This window comes from Heliangelus exortis, chromosome 11 (genome assembly GCF_036169615.1).
Source record: "Heliangelus exortis chromosome 11, bHelExo1.hap1, whole genome shotgun sequence".
In the NCBI taxonomy this organism is placed as follows: Eukaryota; Metazoa; Chordata; class Aves; order Apodiformes; family Trochilidae; genus Heliangelus; species Heliangelus exortis.
This window is the reverse complement of record NC_092432.1, coordinates 21,968,332-21,992,055: the sequence shown is the minus strand read 5'-3', so window position 1 is coordinate 21,992,055 and position 23,724 is coordinate 21,968,332. Positions and strand designations below refer to the sequence as shown.

At 46.1% G+C, this 23,724-nt stretch overlaps 2 protein-coding genes across 4 annotated transcripts in view; both read left to right on the top strand.

Annotated features, from left to right (window-relative positions):
- SECISBP2L (SECIS binding protein 2 like) overlaps positions 1-4,899 on the top strand; it is a 29,344-nt gene extending 24,445 nt beyond the window's left edge. For both annotated transcript variants that reach the window (XM_071755254.1, XM_071755256.1), the window contains exon 18: positions 323-4,899. In XM_071755254.1, coding sequence (XP_071611355.1) covers positions 323-993 — 671 coding nt within the window. In that variant the 3' untranslated portion in view covers positions 994-4,899. The remainder of the gene's footprint in view (positions 1-322) is intronic.
- A 7,109-nt stretch (positions 4,900-12,008) lies between these two features.
- The window catches only part of SHC4 (SHC adaptor protein 4), a 28,674-nt gene continuing 16,958 nt past the window's right edge, over positions 12,009-23,724 (top strand). The window contains exons 1-2 of one of the 2 annotated variants that reach the window (XM_071755240.1): positions 12,009-13,403; positions 19,880-19,950. In XM_071755240.1, coding sequence (XP_071611341.1) covers positions 12,825-13,403; positions 19,880-19,950 — 650 coding nt within the window. In that variant the 5' untranslated portion in view covers positions 12,009-12,824. The remainder of the gene's footprint in view (positions 13,404-19,879; positions 19,951-23,724) is intronic. The other variant, XM_071755241.1, reaches the window with a different exon arrangement.

The following is a 23,724-nucleotide window of genomic DNA, read 5'->3' as shown; positions in this document are numbered from 1 at the left end:
AATTTATTTATGTGCTTGCTAGGCCCAGATGTCAGAGGGAATCAAAGGGACAGCTGGCACTGTTCCACAGTTTTCACAGGAAAAGTGCATGTATATCCATCTTTGTTGAGGATACTGCAAAAAAACAGTTATTCACAATTCTTTCTACTGTCTCTGCCTTTCCCTTCTTCCACTTTTTGTAATAGAAATTTTTCTAGCAAGTATAGAATAACACTGAAATTAGCTCCTATTGGTATTTAAACACATTTGGAATGTTAAGGAGAAATATTTTTAGGCAGCAAGAATTAATGTTTCCTACTTAAACTTCTTTTGAAATTTGTAGAAACAAATTGGCGAAATATGGTGGAAACATCTGATGGTTTAGAAACCTCTGAAAATGAGAGAGAATCCTCATGTAAGACAACGGTAGCAGAAAAAGCTGGTAATGGTCAGATTGAAAAAGCCACTCTTAAACAACCACATCTGGCTACAACTGGCACTACCTCAGCAACAAATCATGGAAAATCCACACCAGGTGACAAAGATGAGGTAAAACCAGATGACAATCTGGAATGGGCCTCACAGCAGAGTACAGAAACAGGATCACTGGATGGCAGCTGCAGAGATCTTTTGAATTCCTCCATGACCAGTACCACCAGTACTCTTGTACCAGGAATGCTAGAAGAGGAGGAGGAGGAAGAGGAAGATGATGATGAGGATTATGCCCATGAACCAATTTCTGTGGAGGTTCAGCTTAATAGCAGAATCGAATCTTGGGTTTCAGAGACCCAGAGAACTATGGAGACTCTTCAGCTTGGAAAGACCCTTAGTGGTGCTGAAGATGACAATGCAGAACAAAGTGAGGAGGAAGAAATAGAGACTTGTGACCAGGCTGACCCAGTCACTGATGGTGAGGAATGGACAAACGATAAGCATGCAAGTAGCAGTCAACATAAACCCACCATCTGCAGCTCTTTGAATAAGGAACACCCAGATTCCATCTATATGCCATAAAAATAAGCAGGAACTCAGGAACTTTTTAGAAATTAAAACTAACTGTTGTAAAGGTTGCAGCCATTATTTCGTATGCTTCATCTCAACATTTTGCACTGTTAAACATTTGTGTATTTAATTCACAACAATATTTTTGTAGCTGTCTGTTTCTTGTTTGACTTAGAAACTAGCATAGCTTTTAAATCAGTATCTACTTCCCAGAATAAAAAATGTGTGGAAATTTTGTCAGTAAGTATTCATTTGGTATTTTGTAAAAGGAAACATCTTGTATAACTGACCAGTTTTACAATGTGAAGTTGAAGATGTGACTGTTTAGCTCATTTTCAAACAGATAAATTACCATTAAGACTGCCAAATTACCATCACTTTACAGTGATGTGTCTGATATAAAATCAGAACACCAGTATATTTGGCAGTGATTTTCTAGTTCCACCTAGAAATAAAAGTTAAATTTTGGTTCTCTTTAAAGAAAAGCTGGAAAAACCCCATTTGCAGTCTTAATGAAAAGTAAATAGAGAAATCTGTGTGTGATTCTTATGCTAAGATGCAGCTTTTCAGTTGAGCTCAATGAATGCATCATTATAAAGCTGCTGATGTTTGAGATGGTTACAATAAGCTGTAACAACTTTGATTCCAGAAAAGCTTTAAAACCAGAGGGATTTAATTAATGTTTTGAGGCTTTTCTACAAGGTGGAAATACTGCATTTAAAAAAACAAAACAAAACAAAACAAAAAAAAAACAGGAATGAAAACAAGACTTCCGTCTGTTCTTCACAGTCACTGTCTGCCAAACCACACTAAGTGAATCACTAACCATAATCTCTATCCAGGGCTTTTGGTGAACTGATGACTTCGTCTCTGCTCTGTCACTTACCTCAGGAATGCTGTTTTGCATATTGTAATCTACATAACATTGCAAAAAGCAAGAATAATCCTTTTAACAGCAGGTGTGAATGATGTGGTGGTTCAATGTATCTACATGTTCATCTGCCTGCTCTTATCCTGGCTACCCTTGAGATGAGTTCAGGATGTATCTTAACAATTCTTACTCAAAATGTGACCTCTCTTTGTCTGTTCTCACAGTGGTAGCAGCTTTAGGAGTTGACCTCTTGCATAGAAAAGGAAGTAGTTATTCCAGGAAAAGGGGAAGTGCCCTGGAGTATGGGGAGGTGTTTCAGTGGTTCAGAAGTAAAAGAAACAAAATGTTGCCCTCCCTGAAACATACATGTTGCTAGAGAATTGTTCTGAATATTGAAGTGAAACCCATTAACTGATGATGAATTAATTTCAGATTGAAGATGGAGTATGAGACTAAACCTTCCATGTAAGGAGTCTGTTTTCCATATTTGTCTTAAATTGGCAAGGGATGTACTGAAACTGCCAGCAGCAGGAGCTTCACTACAAGAGCAGCCAAAGAATAACTCACAAGAATAACACTTTTATAGCAGGTGTATGTTTCTTTTAATTCCACTTTTGTTTTCTTGATCACTTATATCAAAATGCATAGAAACCCTCTGGGTAGACTGAAGAACACAAGAAATGGATAGCTTGGTTAGGCACTTAGTCCACTCTTATTAATATGGGACCAATGCTTATAGTATTAGTGATGCTGGCATTTTAAGTTTCACTGGGAAAATAAGACTCCAGGTTTAGAAGTCATCTACCCCTGGGCTTTTTGGATGCTAATGAGAATAATAGAAACTGTGTATTATGTAAATAAAGCTTACAGGTATAGGCCTAGCAAGTGCTATGTAGATAAGTAGTATAGAGCTGCTAGGACAAGTGGCTGTTCTGTCACGTTCTTAGTTCCTTAATGTAATCTTCCTAGATGTTAAACAGGCATTTTATAGGAAAACAAAGACTAAGGAATGAAGCCTCATGAATGTTAAACCTTTTACTGTATGTATGGCAGATTTCTACAGTCTCTGTGTTTCAAAAGAGTTTTTGCTTTAAGAAATGATAGGTGTTTGAACTGCTGACAAGTAAAACTTGCCCTTGGATGTGTACGCATGTGTCTTGATGCCAGCTGAGATCAGTATGTGCACTGAGGGCAAAACTTCACCAGGACATCAGAAAACAAAGGTGTTTGTAACTTTTCCTTTTGCTTTTTCAGTGCCAGTGATTCAAATAACTTTTGATCTTGAAGTACTAACATCAAAGGCGCATCTTTTTATATGTCTTTTCAGAACTTGGACTGTCATTTTAAAGTTTTCTGACATTTGTATCAGAGGTCTTGTAATATTCAGCCCACTATGTAACTGCAATTTTGCTACAAGTTTAATAGAGTTCTCGAAGGTGATAAAGCACTTCTTATATCTCTCAGTTTGCCAGCAAATAAGGAACTAGTCTCTTTTTTACATGTGGCAGATCACCCCTAGAGGAGCAAAGTGAAAATGTGTGAAGGAAACTGATTTTAGTGCTTCCTTTTTGATAAGCTGGGAATGAGCAATAACTGTGAGAATGAATTGCAAATCCTTTGGGAGTGATCCATTTGCATCTAAAATTAGGGAAGTTCCTTGCCACTTGGAGCACTTAGAGAGTATTTCACTGTGGTAATTTTGATTCTGTTACGTCCAGAATTTAAAAGGAAAGCATACAAATGTTTTACAATACCATGATGTTTTTAAAAAAGGTAGCTGAATTTCTATTTCAATATAAAAGTATGCAGTTTGTTATACAGGTTGTTACTGTCCCCGAGAAAAGATGTTTCTGTAGTTATAGGTGTATAGGTATTTTTGTTGTGAAAATGATTATTCAGAATACAAATCTACTTTTCGTAAGACGTTCTTTATAGAAATCATTTCACCACTTAATTTATCTAGAAAAATCAAAAATAATGTGTCTGTGGTAGGGGTAGTAGGGATCTTTAAAACTGATAGGGATGGCTATGTATACAAGCTATTTATAGAAATACTTTAAGTATCTCTGTCAAAATAAAAACAACACATGGATCAAAAATTTGTGAAAGGAAAAAATTCTGAGGAACTTCTGTCCTAGTCAGACCAAGTGAAAATGTCTGAATAATGTTAAGGATGTTAACACACACTTAAGAGCATTGGTTCCACTGGCTTAAATTGCTGGCCTGTTTATCTGCTTAAGTTGTGTGCAGGTAGTTGTAGGACTGAAACAGTGACAGAGGGCATTGACCTGTGTTTTAAAAATTAATTCTAGAAAATGTTCAGTAATGCACTTGTTGGTGTTCTGGTAAAGATAAGAGATGTCTCTATACTCATTTGGGTGGGTGGGAGCTTACATGATGTGATTTTGTCCGGTTCTTTAACATAAGCTTAAATTTTAATAATGTTACTTTAAATATGTATGTAAAAAAAAGTATTATTGTTTGAAAAGCTGCTGTTTGCCGAAACTGTCATTAAGTATTTCCTGTGAAGTTGTGCCAACTAACAAAACTATTGAGTCGATTTCAATGTTAGCCATTTAAAAATCAGACATGATGATTTGTTACTGAAACAAAAAGCAGCAGAAGCAAGCCATAGAAACAGGTAATGGGGGGTTGCTACACACCCTGCCACACACCAGGAAATGTGAGAATGTCTAACTTGAGACTTCCATGCCAATGAATGGTAACACTGAAAGTAGAAACCCAGTTGGCACAGCCCACCTTCTAAATGTTCATAAATAGTTCATATATTTTACTTTTAAATAGATTCTAATATGGAAAGCTGTTTAATCTTTAATGTCTTAAAACTATAGTAATATTTAGGTTAAAGCAGTAGAAAAATAATTATGAAATACAATATGAAGGGTTTTGTTCCATTTCTTTTTTTGCTGTATGAAGGATAATTGTTCTGTCTACCATACTTTTTGGAGTAATAACAGCTTTTTTGCACTATGTAAATACTAGTGGGGGATTCTTCCATAACTAATAAAAATGATTGATTGTAGAAATTTATGGCTTCAGTAGAGTGATGTATTTATTCACAATGACCTTATCCTGAGTTTCTGTGTTAGCAAGTGCTGCTCTGGCACTACAGAAGGAAAAAAAGTCTGTCACACCCTACTTGGCCACAGGGCGGAGAAGCCATGTGGTGACTCCTCACCTCCAGCTGATGGAACCCTGGGTCCCAGCTCAGTGCAGGGAGCTGAGCCCCTCCAGTCCCTGACACTGAGTGGGCACTGGCAGAGAGGCTGAACAGAGACGCAGAACTGGCTGAGGGTTTTTCATATAGTGGAGTCCAGGTCCCTGTTGTCATGCACTATCTCAACCATGACCAGAAAATTACTATATGGAATAATCTATCATTTTTCAGAGACCATGGGACTGAACTAGGTCCAGAATATTGAGTTGGAAATACTTGTTTGCTCTTAAGTAAGTGTTAAGAATAACCACAGGCACGTCCAAAAACGAGGATTTTTTGCATGCTGCTAATACATGAGAATTTAAGTTGACCTGCCTTTATTGTTATACTGATGCATGAAGTCACCTTTGGAAAATAACACCAAGTTCTCAGCATGTTGTCCCCTTTCTCCAGTGACTCACTGGTAACTGCTCACACTTCTGGGGCTCTAGTAACAGTGTCATTAACTGGTTTTGCAACTCCCACGTGTGAGAATATTTGTAGAAAGGATACAGCTTCATCCTGTAATTTTGAATTTTCTATTTATGTGCCTTAACTTCGTGGTTCAAGTCTGCTGTTGCAGTTGTCTTCTGTTAAAAATGCTTTTGTTACAAACCTTACTTTGTAGGTGCTGTCACTGGCCATCAAAATCACTCCTCTGTGTTTTGCCTCGGTCTTCTTCTCCTGAAAGAATTTTTTAAAGAACAAGAAATGTTCCCAGGTGACACTGGGGGACTTGTGCTATGGAAGTGACAAGAAGATTATCCAAGCCTTTTAAACTGAATTTTTATCTCCATTTCTTAGTTTAAAAAACACTAACCATTCCGTAGCTCCCTTTAGGAAAGCTCCTTGCTAGGCAGCACTTGATGTTTTGCATTGCTGCACGTACAGGAGAACAACCACAAGAAAATAATTTGCTCCTACCATTGCACTGATGTTGTGACAAGCAGAACTAACACTGCCTGAGCTCTTGGACACCAGGTTTGTACTGACAGAGCTGGGAGTTCATCCATAATGTGCAGAAAGACCCAGTCAGTCAAATGGTACTATTTATGCAACAAAGATTGATCTTTGCATTTGCTTTCAGATTTTTAAGATCACTGTGTGTAAAAGTCAAGGATTTAAAAAAGAAAAAAAAGGTATAAATGTTTTTTTTTGTTTGTTTGATACTGCTTAAAAAAAACCCAACCAAACAAAAAGACCCCAAAACAAACTCTCAAGGAGATGATGCATCTGGAGCCTGTTTACCTTTTGGGGTCTTTTCTGAGTTAGCAAACAGTACCAAATGCAGAGAACCCTAAGCTGGAATGTGCTTTTTGGCAACATTTCCAGGCCTCAGGTACTTTGGTAGCTGTAAAATCAGGGTGAGTTCTCCTGTCAGGCGGATGTGTGTGGGTGTCCATCCGGGGGCTGTCTGAAACAGCACTCTCACAGGGATGTTTTCCAAGGATAGTACTTTAATGAGTAAAGAGGAATTTAGTAATCATGTAAAGCTGATAACAGACTTGCTCTTGGATAATGGGAAATGGGAGAGGGGACACAGAATGAACAGTGTTTCCTGCAGTGATCTGTGTGGCAGCTCTGCCTGTGCTCACCTTCCCCTGGAGCCCCCCGAGGCTGCAGTGGCCTCACACATTCACAGCAGAGATCTGGACTTTGTAGGGACAGCTACTGTGTGTCCACACTAAATTTAAAATAGCTTTGTGCTTCTGCAATGCTTCATGCCTCTATAGTAGGTTCCTCATTTCTTCTAGACCTATAAAGCAATGAAAATATTATCACACTAAACTTGGCATTTTCATAAATTTAAAAAAATTTGCAGTAAAAGCCTCATGTTGGGTAGCATATTTGAGGAACAATCCTAAACATAACTTATGTAGAGCATTAAACTCTTTATAATGCCTTTCAAGCAAGGGAAGGGTATGCTTTGAGATGGATTCTGCCCCTGAGAGTATTGAATGATGGGAATCTTCCAGCTGATGTTAAGAAAGCAAGTGCCCCTTCTCCCACTGACTGTCGAGGAGTAGGTGAGCACTGGAGAGACAGGGATGTTTGGCAAAAAAGCTGTAGGTAGAAAGAACTGGAAGAAGCTCCTGCAAAACATTCCTTAGGGAGTAGAGTTGATTGTAGAGGAATAAAGCAGTTGGAAATATCCCAGTGCAACCATCTCCTTTCTGATTTACTGCAGCTATGTTTAAGGCTTTCAAGAATGGAAGCTGGAGATGCTGAGTGAGGACAAATCCTTCAGTGGTTCCTTGGATCTCCTTGTACAGGTGAGTTGCCACTGGGAGAGGTCCAACTGTGTTGCAAGATTTCTTCTTCTCAAATATGTTAGTTGATTGCCCTACAAAAATACATCCCGAAGCTGAACTGCTGGAAGGAATGTTCCCTGCCCACCACCACCTGGGTACCAAGCCCTGTGATGCCACTGAAGCATGACTGCTTCCAATTTCCTTTGAAGCTGACAGGAGTTTTGTGGTGCTGCTGCTGAAACTTGTTTCATGTGGTGGGTAATTCTGCAGCGATGAAGCTTTAGGCTACTTTGGAATTTGTCTTTGTATCTCTCCTGCTGTGGGGCTGTGCTCACAGCCAGCCAGACCCAGGCAATTGTTGCTTAATCTGCTGTTGCTTTCAGCACTTCATGGGACAGCAGACATCAGATGATGCTGGGTGCTGTTCATGGTCACTCATCTTCCTTGCAAGCAGTTCTGTGGCAGCCCAAGCTCTGACTTCCTTGCAAGTGCTGGCCTTAGCCTGGGGCACGTGGGGTTTATCTTTGATGAGTGATTTCACTCAGTGCAGCAGGGATTGGCTTTGTCCTGGCTGTTGATCCATCTTTGGGCTCTGAATTTTGGCTCCTTGCACAGGAGTCTCCAGCTTATTGCTCTTCCCCTGTGCTATGGAGCTGTTCTTGTAGAAAAGAAAAAGCCCAGCAGCGTTTGAAGGAGGTGGTGGTGGTGTTGCTAGGCAGAGAGGTGAAAAGAAAGGGAATAAAACATGTCTGGCTCAGACTTGTCTGGGTCTTTCCACTCATGTTCAGCTGCAAGGATGAGAGCCCTGTTCTCAGGCAGCTGCTTTCTGCTGTCTTATCCCAGTGTGGTTCTGCTCTCTTTTTGCTGTGGTTTTGGGCAAAGGAATTTTTCCTGTGAATGGTTAAACTGGGCTGAGCAAAACACAGCATCGTGTTCAAGAAGGAAAATTAAGTCTTGTCTACAAGTCAAACTAGGATGTGCTTTCTGGGATAAGCAGTGTTGGATCCTTCAGAGCTAGAACAGAAGAAAAGCAGCGGTAGTCTGATTTCTGACCTTTCTATCCAGGGACATGGTAGCAGCTGTGCCTCTGTCCTCCTCAAACCCATTAGCTCTCAGCTCTGCATCTTCGGCCCCTGCAAACCCCTTGTGACTCTCCTGAAAAGCAGGAGGTGGGCTGCAGTTGCCATGTGTGCCTGGTTTTAACTCACTGAGAGCAAGAAAAAGGTATCCATAGGAGATAAAACAGAGAGCAGTTCAGTATGAGGGAAAACAAATTTCTCTCAATTGAAATAAAAGAGTGCCCAGGCAGGACTTTCACTCATGCAAATAAACATGTGCCAGGGTTTCCAAAACCTGCACCATGCTTCTGGTGATGGGGTTTTCCTGCTGATCTGTAGCACTTTGCTGACCTTTGCCAGCATCAGCCAGGCATGTCAGTGAGGAAGGAAGGCAGACCAGCTCAGTGCACCTTAGCATGAATTAACTCTGCTGCTGCTATTTATACAGAGGAAAAAAAAAGTCCCCTCTGTATTTTGTGTTCTAACAGAAATGCTGAGCTCTGTCGTGCTGTTGCAAGAAGCACATAGCAGCTTCCTCCAGGTTCCTCCAAGAGTGCAGCTGGGTTCTGGGTGTGCTCTGCAGGCAGGTGACAGCTTCACTCCCCACGCTGCCCACCCACAGTCCTGGTGTGAGCCTGCTGAGCTAGCTGCTCTCTTCCAAATCCGTCCCAAATTTGCCTTGAGCTCTCCTGTCACCAGGGAGCACCACATGCATGTGTCCTGGCACCTCCTGCCATTCCCTGGTCCCAGTGCTGCAAGAGGAAGGGGGTGCAGCATTAACTGCCAGCTACACCTGTGGTACCACAGCCCCAAATCTGAAATGCTTTCACTCCCAAGGGTGTTCAGGGGCTCCTGAGGCTCCGGGCTGGCACTGCTGCTTCCTGCGGTGACACTGCCAGTGTGGCTGCTGCTAGCCCACCTCCTTCTCAGCAGCACTTTTAGAAGGGTGCTAGAAGAGGCTGGTTAGCTGCTTGCTCCCACTCCTATGTACTGGTGCTGCCAGGTCAGTGTGGTTACACCTGCCACAGCCACCTGCATGCCTGACTGCTGCTCGCATCAGGTTTTCATGCAGCATACTTGAGGGCTGAAAACAGGATGTGATGGAGACATTTGGGTGCAATGGGGCTGGGACTGTCATGACTGAGGAGGGTCTCAGCTCATACCTGTGTGCCAGAAACCATTCCACATAGCCTGAGAAAACAGGCATGGTGCAGACCTTGGGCACCATGCACTGGTGAGCGTCAGCAGCCATGTGAGGGCAAAAAGACTTCTCCTTGTGTCTTGCTGGGGCAGAGATAGGCAGGTGGGCAGCATGCTGGGGCAGCTCCTGGGGCTCTGAGCACTGAGGGCAATTGGGAACTTGATCTGTGAGCAAGAAACACAGGCTCCTTTTAGGCTGTATACAAAGCTGTAGGCTCAGTTTCACCAGTGCTTAAAGGAGCTTTGTTCTCTGTGCTGGTTAGAGGCTGATTTCCCAGTATCTTAAACAGAAATCTTGTTTTTAGCCTCAGAAAAAAAGCTTTTTAATTACAAAGGCATGGCATTTTTTCTTCTCCCTCCTCCCCCGCCCTGCAGTGGCTACTATTCCATGGACAATGCTGCTCTTTGCTGGGCTCTGCTCTTGAACTTGTATTTCTTTATCACTGGTGAAAACAGAGCTTGTCACAGTTGCATTTTTCTCTGGAACTTGCTGTAAAACACCAGCTATTCTTCACCTCCCACGCTGTAATCACACTCACTGGTGCCTGGGAGCTGAGAAGTGCTGATGAATGCACTGCCCTCCCTCACTGCTCTGGGGAAGCCCCCCCAGCCCCCTGGCAACACTTCAGCCATGGGGCAGCAGGTGCTGCTGCCATGCAGTGCTCAAGACACATCTTTTGGATGGATTAGTGAAGGACAGGCTCTTGCATTAAGTGTTTCTTTTTCTTGAAAATACCCTTTTTCACCAAACAGGTTTACAGTCAGTCCTGTCAACCCTTTTTACCTGCCACCTCTGTTAGCTGCAGTAGGGCACAGTGAATGTTACAGCTCCTGCAGGGTCAGCAGGGACCCTGCCTAACCCTTTTCTCACTCACACAGGTGAGGAGGTTCAAATTACCTCCTGAAGAAGGAGCAGCATGGCCCAGATGATGAGCATGGCCCAGAGGCAGCCCATGACCATCAACTGCCTGACCCAAGGTATGGGAGAATGTCCTGGTCACCAAGCCACTCTTTCCCGGTGCCTTCATTAATGCTAAAAGAGGCTGCTGCAAGGCAGGAAAACCCTCACTGTGTGCTCAGAGAAAAGGTGGGAAGGATGTTAAGGCTGATTTCACAGAAAAATGAGCTTTGGTTTACCTGGCTGTATGTTTTTCATGGCAGGAAAATCAGAAATCTGGGAGGTCCCCCAAGACAGGAACAGGGGGCCTCAGCATCTCCCTGAACACTGGTTCTTGTTTTCTCCTCTAGGGTAAGCACAGCTTGCTCCCTCCCCCCTGCTCTCCCCTTCCAGTGTGGGCACCACAGCCTCTCCATCCCAGGGGTTTCTTCAAGCTATGTTGCTGATGTGTTCTAGCATGGTGCCAAGATGAAAGAGTTAAAGAAAAATGTTCACGCTAAGAGAATTTCTGGGATTTATGTACAATCAATAGTGCTACTAATCACTTCTGAACATTTTCTATCCTCTTGTACTCACAGCCATCATTAAAGCTTCATGAGAAATTAGTCACTGTAACTCGTGGCTGGTCCAGGTTTTGCCTTTGGGTTTGATTTTGTGAGCAGTCTGAGCCATCCTCCCCAAAAAAGGGTTGTTTTAAAAGCAGCCACTTCCTCTCTGAGGTGCATTTCACTGGGGGAGTCTGGACTGGGGGTTTTCTGTAGCATGAAATGCATTTCTGCATTTTTAGGATTAGCAGCAGCTTTTATATAAAAAACCAAAAAAAAACCCCAAAAGTAATGGCTGTGTTGAGCTCTCTGTCCCCCCAGCTCTGCCTGTGATATTCCTCCTGTCAGGAGCAGAGCAGTGAGCAGCGTGGTCTCCCCTCATCTGCTGGCAGCCGATTTACCACCCCGAACGCCAGGACAGAAGGAGCTCAGCCCCGCTCTGTGCGGGAGGGGGGTGAACTCAGGATGTCAAATGTAAAAGAGCAAAGACCTCAGCTAACTGAGGGGACGGAGGTCGCCGTTTCCCTCCTGGCGTGACCCTCATGATGCTGCATTTTTCTCCCCACCACGTTGCCCCAGGCGACAAAACCCCACCGGGAGCTGAGGTAACTCCTGCTGAGGGCCCGGATACTTCCAGCGCATAAAACAAACCCGGCTCGCTCCTCTCGCTGCCGGGGGCTCACCCAAGGGGTCAGGACGGGCTTTCCCCACGGGGCTGGGGCTGAGCTGCCGGCAGCTCACCGGGGCGCCCCACTCCTGGGTCTCTGCCCGTGCCGCCGGGGGGGGGTAGGAGGCCGAACCGGGCTGAGCCAAACCGGGCCGGGCCGCGGGTCAGCGAGGGGGCTCCCGAGGGGCTTTGGCCACTACCCGGAGCCCCCCCTACCCCGGTCCCCGCGCGCTGAAGGCGCGTGAGCCGGCGGCGGGCGGTGATTGGCTGCCAGGCGCACCCCGGGGGCCGCCGGGGCCGCGGCCGCCCGCCGAGCGCCATTCACGGGGCTGCCCGCCTGCACGCGACCAGCCTCATTCACAGAAACTTCATTCATAAAAGCGGCGGCGGCGGCACCAGCGGCAGCTGCGGGGCCCGGGGCTGCGGGGTCGTCTGGGTGCGGTGCGGGTGCGGTGCTGCTTGCCCCTGGCTTTGCGGGAGCCGGGGGGCGCAGGAATATTGGGTTGTTTCCGGATTATGGTGCTGAAGGACTTTCCAGCGAGAAGTAATGAGACTGACGCTGCTGAGAGCTGCTGGCGCTGTTCAGTATTTTACTTAAAATAGTGGGGTTTGTGTCTGGCCGCGGGGCAGCAGCGTTGCCGCGCAGGGATGCTCTTCGCCTTTGGGGCAGCCGACGATAGAAACGCAGAGAGCTGGGCACCCTACGGGTTCTGTGCTGGTCTGAAAATGTGTTTGAGCTTGTAGCTGTCTTTCTCTGCTTTGTGTGGAATATGCTTAAGCTTTCGCTGCAGCCGGGACTCCGCAGTTAAGGATGCTACAACTGTGTCTTCAGAGCCAGGTGGGATTTAGAGCCTGGCTTGAGGCAGGAATGAAAGCGGGTTTGGATAGCGGCTCTTCCGCTTGAGCTGCTCTACCACTGATGTGCTTTCCTGTATGCTGCTTTTGCTGCTGCCTACAAAACACCAGATGTCCATGCAGTTTTAAGCCTCGTCCATTGAAGAAAATCCACTCGAGAGGGAGCCAGCAAAAATATCCAATAGGTTTCTGTTTTTAAATTTATTTGACTTGCCTCCGTATCATCTCTCTGTAAGAGCCAATTTATGCCAGAGTATCCAGTTACAGAACTGCCAAGGCTATGAGAGAACGCAGCCAGCAGAGCCTCGGTGGACAAGTCCTGTACGTAGGGTTATTCAGACATCCAGGAATGCTGCACAGGGCTAAGTACAGCCGCTTCAGGAATGATTCCATAACATCCCTGGACGAAGGTGCGCAAAATACCTCTTTAAATATCAAAGGTTCTTCCTCCTCTGGTCATTCTTCAACACCTAATTTACTGACAGAAGATGTCTCCTTGGGGCCACAGGACACCTGCACCACCCTGTGCACACTGATCCCCCGGATGGCCAACATTAAACTTGCCAACCCATCAAATCTGCCAGGGCTGAAAAACTTCTGTCTGGGAACAAAAGAGGTGCCACGAATTAAACTCAGGGAGTGTGTGACCATCCCCAGCAGCCCAACCTCACCTGAGATCAGCTGCCTCTCAGCCTCTTACCCACAGCCCAACCTGGATAAGCTGGCCCTGACCCCAAAGCCATTGGGTGACAGTGCCATGCGGGGAGCTGAAGAGGCTGCTCCTGTGGGCAGGCAGGACAGGAGTGCTGTGCAGAGTGGTGAAAGTGTGGGGGAGCCAGGAATGACCTACAGCGTGCGGGTGAGTACTTTCCTCAGGGCTTCTCTGACAGAAAACCTGGTGGCTGCAGGGAGACCTCTGTGCTCCCACTCCTGGAGCTGGTGCCCAACCACTGACTTATCATAGAATGGTTTGGGTTGGAAGGGACCTTAAAGATCATCTAGTTCCAACCCCTCTGCATGGGCAGGGACACCTTCCACTAGACCAGGTTGCTCAAGGCCCCATCCAACCTGGCCTTGAACACTACCAGGGAGGGGGCAGCAACAGCTTCCTTGGGCAACCTGTGCCAGTGACTTCTGCCATGTATTTCCTGTCTCCTGAAGTATGTAGGGCAGTGATTTCACATTGAGGGAGTTAAAAGGACCAGAGGTAACTCAACAACCATTTCCGAAAGACTATCTTTAGGGCTCTCTGAGGAGTGTAGCTGAGCTGCAATTCAAATGGTTGTTGCTCTGGCCTGAAACACATGCTGGAGGGAGGAGGCTCATGAAAATGGCTCCCCAGCCCTCTCAGAGCAGCTCCCAGGCACTAGGTGTGCACTGGCCTATGCTGATGATGTATTTGTTATCGTATGGCTTCTGGGGCCACTGCTGCTGCCTGGAGCCCCTCTCAACTATGCCACCTGCCCTGGGAGGTGAGCAGCCAGGATGCCAAAGCCACACACCCCCTTTGATGCTGTAAGGCTGTGTCTGATTTTTTTTGTAATGTAGGCATACAACAACCCTGGTTATTTCTTCAGAAGACACCCATTTCTGGGTATTTTTCATATTGTGGATGGATTAGTATGTATTGTCTTCTGATTAGCAGTCAGTTGCTGAGAGAAGATCATGCTTCCTAGGCTCAGCATTTTCTCTTCCTGCACCCCAGCCATACTTGGGAGATTTCTAATTTTCTTTTCCTCTGTAGACTTGGTATATCTGTGGCTAGACCTTACCATTTGCCAGACATTGCTTCCTTCTCTATGCTCTGAATCTCTGACTGCATGCTTTAGTGTTTATGGTTCATCTGTCAGAAGCACTCCTCTGCAGAACCTGCCCAGTGCTCGCGTGGAGGAAGCCAGTGCAGACCACTGGGAAATGGCAAAGAAAGTTGCCTAAACCTGCTGCAGAAATACTCATGTAATAGCTGAACTGGTCAAGGGCTCCTGTACCTCTCTCACAGACCTCGTGCCTGTCCCTGACATGCAAGGGTGGCTGCAAGAGCAAGCTGGATGAAGTGTTATTAACCAGAATCTATTCCTCCTGGTGGGCTGCAGGCAGGGTGCTAAGAAGAGGGTATGTAAGCTGTCAGTTTGTTGTACAGGAGGTATCAAAATGTGCCAGAAGGAGGAAAAAAGCCATAAGCCACGAAAAATTTGTGTCTTCTACATGATGTTTCACAAGCAGGAAAGTCTAAAGAAAGGTGCAAGGCCAAGAAAAATCAATCAGTCCTTTTCCAAATACAGCAGGAAGGCAGGGAAGTCAGAGGGGAGTAGAGCAGTGTGGGGGATCAGTAGCCATGTTCACTTTTCCCCAAGCAGGAATGTGATGCCTGCCTGGTCCCAGCAGCAGTGGCACAGCTGGTTAGATGGGATGTTGGCTGAAAGGTGACCATGTCCCAGCATGGCATCTGCTGCTGTGATCAGAGCCACAGGGGCCTGAGACATTCACCCAAGGTAGAGGGATGCAGCAGGTGGAGAGAAGGCACATGCAATTTCATCCTGCTGCTATGTGTCCTTTTATTTGAGGAGTTGATATTTTGACATCGAGAAGCTGCCGAGATAGATCAGTGAGCATGTAGAGAGTGATGGGCAGTGACAGTGCAAGGTCCAGCACAGCTCCAGGTGCCAGGTTGTCATCCTGTCCTGGTGTTGTGATGCTCAGTGCCTGCTGTGCAGGACCAGCCTCCCTCCTGTGCTGCTGTGTGGAGCTCCTGGATGAGGCTTTGAGGTACCTGTAGACATTCAAATCCTGAAGTGTTAATGGAAGAGGTGCACTGAAGAAACCCAGGTTCTGGCACAGGGTGGAGGCAGGGGGACTTTTCCAGGTTTCTGTTGTGGCCCAGACTGTGAGCAGAGGGAGGCAGTGAGGTGTCACCTGCTGGGGAGCACACAAGCAAGAAAGGCAGAAGAAAGGGTGAGAGAAGAGAAAGACTTGACAAGGAAGGTTGTGTGAATCAGGAAAGGGATCTTCCCTTTTTGCTGCTCCCCAGGATGTATTTCCAGTATGGTTTTCTGATGGGCTTTCTTTCTGGAAGTCAACACATTTCATTAGGAATCTCTCTGAAGGAGGGTTGCTGGCAGGACCCTTCCAACACAATGGGGAAATGTTGTTTCCCTGCATCTTTCCTGGCTCATTCCACTGCTGTTGCTCCTGTGGCTGTGGGTCTGCAGTAGCCAGCCCCAAGAGAGCTGCAGGAGCATTGCTGATGTGCACCAAAACATGCCCTGGCCAAATTCTTGGGGCTTTTTTTCAACCAGCTCCTTTTATAACAAGCAGGTCTATAAATATAGGCAGCCTGGTGTTTTCAGGGCCTCAGCAGTGGCACAGTGGGATGGTCTTGTCCAGGAGCAAATCAGGGCCAGAAAGTTGCTTTTCAGCACAAAAGCGAAAAGAAAAGGAAAATGCATTTGTGTAAATATATATACACCCCTCTGTGCATGTGCATAATATAAAAATTGATGAACTTTTCCCTGGGATTTTCATTTCATAAATTAAAAACCCGTGAATGAAAGGCTCAGACTTTCCAACAAAAGTTTCCATTTAGCAAAAGCCTTTTTCTTCATCACAAAAAGACATGTCCTGCTGCCCCTTAGGAAAGAGGCTGTGCTGTGTGGACATAGGAGCAGGACAGACCAAGGGCCTTTCTGTTTGTCTCCACCACTGGGTGGAAGATGGGAGCAGGACAAGCATGCAAGGAGAGTTAGGCTGGTGTCAGTAGGCTTTTTTTTGTGTGTGTTTAATGATCTTCAAGGGTGAGTCTGTTTTCCAGTCCATTCTGCCTGTGCTTTCTTCTCTCTTGCAGCCCTGGGCTGCCTTTGCCCCTCTGCTCCCTTGAGGGGGGATGGGAGGTCAGGATCTCAGCTCTGGAAGGGGTTGGTGTTTGCTGGAGGAAGCCAAAGTGGTTCAGGCTGAGGAATGAGCAGGTCAGACCTCCTGCAGGGTGCAAATCCAGACCAGGGCTCTTCCTTAGCAGCCTTACTGGGGACTGCTAATGGTGTTATGCAGCAGTGGCTCCAGCCCTGTAAGATGTTGCCGTGGGCTGCAGGATGAGCAGCCAGGCTGCTTGCCTGGTCAGCAGTGTGGTGCTGCCAGGAATGGAGTGCTGCTGCCAGAGTAGCTGTGGTGGGCTCTGCCTTCCAGTGGACACAATGGCTTTTCAACCCCAAAGCCACCACAGGCATCATCTAGGGAAGGGCTAAGAAACTTTCCCCACCAGAACTAGTGATCTGCATTGTTCCTTCCCCACATCCCTGGCTGGTTCCCAGTGTTGTCCATGGAACGAGGCCAGTGCTTCACCCTCACACCAGAGTGAAAGTGGGGAGATCTCAAATCAGGTGCTGCAACACAGGGGAACCTGTCCCTGAACCTGACAGCCAGCTACAGGGAGAGCAGCACTGCAGCTATTACAGGTGAAAGTCATTTTTCCTTGACATAAAAGGCAAAGGCCTGTCTTCTTATAACTCCAGTGCCATCCTCCTGTCATGTGCCCATGGCTGCTTCTTGCTTCTGCCCAACCTTCCTTCTCACCAGGACCCATCACAAGCCAGAGGTGAGTTATTCAAGGGAATCGATATGAAACCCCCCCACTGCTCTGCAGGCAGAGCCACAGCCCCTCCACAGGCAGCACCCACCATGGGCAGCCCTTTCCCACCAGGAGAGAGGGAGGTGGGAAGCTCAGAAATTGTTTTCCCCTCAGTTCAAAAGCACCCTGTTAAAGCAGTGCTGGGGAAAAAATGCTTCTATGGGAGTCTGCTCCCTATTGTGCTCATGGGCAGGCAGCAGGGCTGTTGGTGGCAGGTTCCTGTGTTATGGTTTTAGGGAATTTGAACCTAGGCTCACATATGTTTGGACAGAGGCTGTTCAGCAGCAGCTTGTTACCCAACTGCCTCTGTGATCAAATCCTGTCTCTTGGATTCTTTGTTAGACAGCCGTGGGGTCTGTAGGAGCTGCTCTGGGCATTACACATGGATGAATGCCTGTTAACTAATAGGTAAGGCTGCAAGGCTGCAGCTGTGTTGTTTAATTAGGAGCTCTGTGTGCTGCTCCCTGTATCATTCCTGCGGGTGAATCACTGTCTGTCATTCAAGCTGGAGCTGGAGCCACTGACTGCATTATGGCAGGGAATGAAATGAGACGTGGGTCTGGATTAGAGGGTGCCTGAAAAGCTTATTCACACAGGCCCTGCCTTGCAGCTTCACATCTCCTCCCACACAGTCTCTCATCCTGTTTTCAGTCACTTTCTATCATCTCCTGTAAACACAAGTGAAAAGATGTGTGGATCTTCAGTAACCTCCCCCACTTCCCTGCCGTCCCTGCAGCGTGGAGAACATCACCCTCTGGATTCAAACACTGAGGGATGAAGCTGGTTCTTGGTACCCTCCTGCTGAGATGTGAAGGTTCAGCCATTACTAACTGTGCTGGTTTAGATAACCAGCAGCAGCTGAAAGAAAGGAAAGATACAGTGAGGTGCCATGTTAATGTACTTCTCTTCTCAGGCTTTTATAGAAAAAAAAAAAAGGTCTTTTGTGAATCATTGATAAGTTCAGCTTCACTCAGGGTCACTTATGCAAAAAACTAATATTGATTTTTCATCTTTGCTTAGAGTAGCTGCCCACGCATCTGTTCAGGATGCAATGGGGACTCACTTATCAGCATATGACTCACCTACTCTCTAAATCTTTCTTTTCTCAAGGATGGAGGAGCAGCCAACCAGCTCACAGGATGCTTGGCCTTATATTGCAGGTTCAGAGGTCTCTGCTCTGCTGCAAGCTGAGGCTCTAGACATATATTCCGCATTTGCTTTGTTCCTGTTAAGCAGGAGGATCTTTAACAAGTAAGATAGCTCTCAGAGTCCTTTACAAAGTCATTAAATGTTCATTAGGGAAGCAGTTCTGCTAACCCTTCAGATTCTTACTGATGTCCTTCCAGGGCTCTGACCTAATTCTGGAGGTCTCCCAAGGGATACATTGCTATCTGGAAGGAAACCAAAATAGGGATAATAAAATTGTTGTGGAATCCCTGCTTGACTGCACGAATACATTCTCCTTTTTAACACACACATTCATCTCTGAAAGTCTCTAAGGCTGAAAGAGATACCTAAATCCAACCCCCTTTGAATGGCCCAGCAGAAAAATCGATTCACACTCAAAGTGAAGCAGAGGAGGTAAACATGGTACCTTTCTCTGGGCAGAGACATTCAGAACAACCCATTCAGAACAAGAGGACCAAGTATACATTATTCCTGCCTGGGATTTCCAGGCTGCCTGCTGCATCCCAGAGGCTTTGCCTGTCAGTGCAGGCTCTCACTGCAGCCCAGGGGCACTGTGCAAGCACTTCAGGATGCTCCCAAAAGCCCTTTTGCCTCCAGGAGAACTCACTGTGTAAGGAATTGTGAGGACTGGAAACTGAGAGATGCAGACCTATGCCAGTCTGTTGAAATGGAGATGTCAGAGTGTTTCAGCAGCAGATGGTTATCATCAGAAATGCTGAAAGAATTAGTAATGTAGGTTTTGGGAGAGATAAACTATTAGACAGACTTAGACTAGGGCACCTCACTGAGATGAAAATGTTCTGTAGAGTTCTACATAACATCAGAGGAGTCTGTGGCCTGACGTGTCATCGCATTCTTGATGGTTCTGGAAACAAATCCTGTGCAAATCTTAGATGAATGTAGAAAAAGCCCCTAGTTCTGCCCCATACAACAGAAATGTGGGAGTCAGCCTCTAATTTAAAGCTGGTCATTTTGTAGTGCAGTTCTTAAGAGCTGTTGCCACGAGCTGGAATTGCAACTCTACCTCCTTCATCTTTTGCAGAGGTTGTCATCAGGTGTGCAGCAGCATGAAGGCAGTGGTTTTCCTCATGCCTCCCAGTGCTCTGAAGGGACATCCAGCTCATCTGCACGGGTCCTCTGAGTATATTGGTCCCAAGGGGCTTCCAGAGCCCTTCTGCTCTCAGGGAGTTTCCCTCCAATTTTTATGTATTACTCCCAGCTTAGTACCACAGGCTAATCAGTAAGAATAAGCAGAATTAAAAAAGAAAGTATTGGATTTTTAAATTTTTTTTTGTGTGTGTGTGTGCTATGTTGTTGTCTTGATTGCTCTTTTCTACACTTTTCAGTAAAAGATCTGTTTAGGAAGCAGCTTTAGGATGGATGATTTGATTTTCCATTTAGACTGTGGTTCTGCATATACTTAGTGGACTGAAACCACATTTGCTTCCTTCTGTGATCATCCTCTTACCTACTTGCTAGATATTAATATATTTTTCCTTCTCCCTCTGTGTCTCTGTTTTCCCTAGTACATGGGCTGTATTGAAGTGCTGCAGTCAATGAGGTCCCTGGATTTTGGCACACGAACACAAGTCACCAGGTAGGTGATATCAAACTGAAATTTAGCCCAAGAATGAAAATCCTGAGTGCTAATAGCAGCATAAAGCCAAGGGTGGGTGCTAAGCTCTGACACAAATGTGAATTGGAGTTTACATGTTTTGTTTTGTTTTTCTTTTTTCTCCAAGTGATGACGTGAATTATTTGATCATTACAATAGGCTATTTGCACTGGAAAATAAATTGTGTCAGCCACAGACCTAATTTCTCTCCCAGTTCTTGGGAGAAAAGAATACAGAGAGCCTCCCCCTTTAGTGGCAGCAGGGCACAGGCACCCCGGGAGCTTGGGTTCCTGGGTGCTGGCACAGCTCACGGGAGGTGCAGGGGGAGTCTCTGGGTGCTGCTGTGGCTGTGGGAGGCCCAGGGGGTGAGCCTGGGTGCTCACAGGCCTCTCTGCCCTTCTGCTGCACACCTGATGCAGAAAGTGACACTGGTCTCCCGACCTGGTAAGGTCACCTAAGGAATTTTTACCAGGTGGGTGGCATCACTTGGCCCCATCTGCACCAAGGCCAGGCTCAGCTGTAAGCAGAGTTACATGTTGAAATTCAGCCACTTCCATCTGTACTCTAGGCCTAAATTTCCAGGCTGCAAATCAGGAAAGTGTTCAGTTTTCAGTCTCAGATGTAGCTGGATGTGATTTAAACACGAAATACTTTTTTATCTTCTGAAAAGCTTGCAACTTCTGTCCCAGATTGCTGCCCATTGCTGGGTGCAGGTTATTAGTATGTCCACCTGGGGGGTTGTTGGAATGACTTGTCAGCAACAGAAAAGCCTAGTTTGATTTTTACCTTTATTCTTAGAGGACTGTCAGTGCAGGATTCTTTGAGTTTTCAAAATAAGCACCCTCTTTCCAGCTCAGAGTGCTGAGTGCTGCTGGGAAGCTCTCATCATCCAGCAGCCAGGGCTAGTTCTCTGCTGGGCAATCCCAGCATCCATCCAGCATCCCAGCACTTCCAGGGGCTTTTTGGAGGGGTGGGTAGGTGCAGAGTATTTTTTTTCAGCCTTAGGCATGTTCTCTCCTCCTCTAAGCTATTTTTCTGGCATGCTGAGGATGCCAGGAGTGTGGTTGAGGCTTCCTGTGCCTGCCCAACTCTTCCTTCCTGCTGGCAGATGGTTTGCAGATGCTCATTTGCTTCCTCAAGTGTTCATATCAAAGAAATCATGGAGAAAGGAAAGGAACATGAAGGGATAAGTGTCATATTTCTACCTATTGGCTCCCAGACTTATCAGCTAAAAGGAAGAAACTGAAAAACTTGAGTCTTTAAAAGCCTATATGCCACAACTGAAAACTGCCTGATTTGTGTTATATGCAGAATCAGCAGTTGCTGACATCTGTAATCAGCATAAGCATGCACTTGCCCAGTTCCTGCGTGTGTAAGTGAAGAAGTACCTGAGATACAAATATACCTCCCTCAGCCTAGTGGTTTACTGATGAAAAAGAGCCATGTAGTACACTTAGCCCAAAACAACCCACCCGGCACATTCAGACTGATCCACCCTATCCAACAGCTTTGGTCAAAGAGCAAGATCTCCCATCTCCAAGACTTGGAGTATGTATGCTGCTACACTTATCAAACAGAGATTTGGATGGGTTGTCTGGAAAATAATGCAATAAGGCACGTGAATTACCATGTGGCAAAAGCTGGACATCTTAAGTTTGGCCCAAATAGTAAGGATTTGTTAACCAGAGCTATGTGAAAACTTGACAATGGAAATATATCACAAAAAAAAAAAAAAAAAAAGCCACTACTGACCTTAACAGGCTCTTTTGGAGGCTCTTTTGTGCACGAGCAATTCAAAACTTATAAACTGTTTGCAAACCAAATGCTGAGATGCTGAGCTCATGCAAGCAGACTTTAAAGTTCAATTGATTACAAGCTGACTGGAGCAAAGATAACATTGATTATTCCCCTATCGTTCCCCCAGGAGACTATGTTTATATATGGCATGCACAGTGCACCAACCAAGGAGTTATTGGAAATGATCCATTTTAATCATGGGCTCTGTTATTTGTACTGGGAGTCAAAAAATATTTTTACTTCAGTGGCATTTCACTAAACAAAGAAGCATCTTTTTTTTTTTTGTTTTAAAGTGATGTAGAAAGAGTCTCTAGTTCTGTTTGCTCCCTGCCTTGCTATAAGTGTATTTGCATTCTCAGCTTGCTGATCTCTAAAATCAAAGATTATTTCTCTTCCTTGCATGAATGTTGGAAGGATCAACAAACTTGTGTTTGCCGAAGTGCGATGCGGAGTCAAAACAGATGAGTGTGGAGGATTTATTTTCTAGTTTCTTCTTGGACTTGCATTTTTAGTCAGTTACCAGGCACAGGGTTGGGGGAGGCAGAAAATGGCCTCTCTAGCACTATGGATAAGCGTGGGATGCAGAGATGCTGTGTGAACATCAGGCTGAGCAGCCTCAGTGTGGCCAGGAAAGGCCATGCCCTGAGGTGCTCTCTGCCCTTGGCAGCCGTGCAGTGAGAGGGTTGGCAGCACCAGGACATTTCTCTGCAGCAGTTTTCTCTTCTACTTCTCTGCCATGCCTGCCTGTGGCCCCACTCTCATGCTCTTCTGACATCCCTCCCATTCTGCAGAAATTTGTGATCCCGAACTCCACGTGGATGACAAGAGTAACACCAAGAAAAAACAGTAACAGGTTCCCCTGCTTGAAAGGCTTTGTATTTTTGAATGGTCACCCATAAATGTGCTGTGCTTGCTGTTCCTGGCACACGTTCGGGCTGTTGCCCTTGTGCTGGGGCAGGCCCTGCCTTTGGACCCTGGCATGTGCCATCCCTTGGCCAGCCCTTCAGCTCTTCCACTGCTCATCTCCCACTTCTGTTAAAGCAAGCTTATTAGTAGCAATTGTATTTGGGCATTTAAGGGAAAAGGGATTCTGTACCTCAGACCAAGGCATTAACTTGCAAACTTGAAAATGGGCAGCAGCTGAAATGTGCTTCTGGGGAGGGCTGGTGGAAGAAGGCTGACTTTGTCTGGAAGATTAATTTCAACTTTGTTGAGAAGCACAATCCCTTTCTGTTAGATGGTGTAGGCAGAGCCCTAGATGCTTAAAAGCAAATCTTCAACAGCGTGCTTACTCTCTTACATCAGCCCATCATCTCTCTTTTACTGTAATTTGGGGAAACAATAAACAAAGCCATTCACTGTTCCAGCCGGCGCGGGGCTCTCCTGCATGCTCTTGGAGGGGCAAGGAGGAGGAGGATGATCTGCTGTGGGTTTTGCTCTAGAGGCACCCAGAGAAAGCCTGCAGACTGTACAGCTGAGCTGATCTTAATAGCTTATGGATGCCAAAAATGGGGCTGTCCTTGTCACTGCTTGCTGTCCCCAGAGCTTGCTGAGCCCTGGCTGGGTGGCTGCTGCCTGGCTGGAGGGCTGCTGAGCCAGTGGGCAGAGGGAGCAGTGCCCTGCAGGGCTGGGGGCTTGCACCAGGCTTTTTGGGGAGCAACCCAGATTCCCTGTGCTGCCAGCTCCCATGGCACTCAGTCAGATAGGGGCTGTGCCACTGTCCCAGCCTGTGCCACAGGCTGTGCACTGTTCAGTGCACCCCAGCCCAGAAGGCAGGGAGCTGCCTACAGCAGGGTGCTTAGGAGCCTCAGTGTCCCAGTCAGAGAGGAATGGTTCTGCTTCCCCATCCCCACCCTACCTCCCGAAACCACAGAGGTGCTCCCAGGGAACTGTGCCAGCCTTGATCCTCACTGAGCTGGTGCACAGCAAAATAACCACTGGGAAATTCCCCCTGCCATG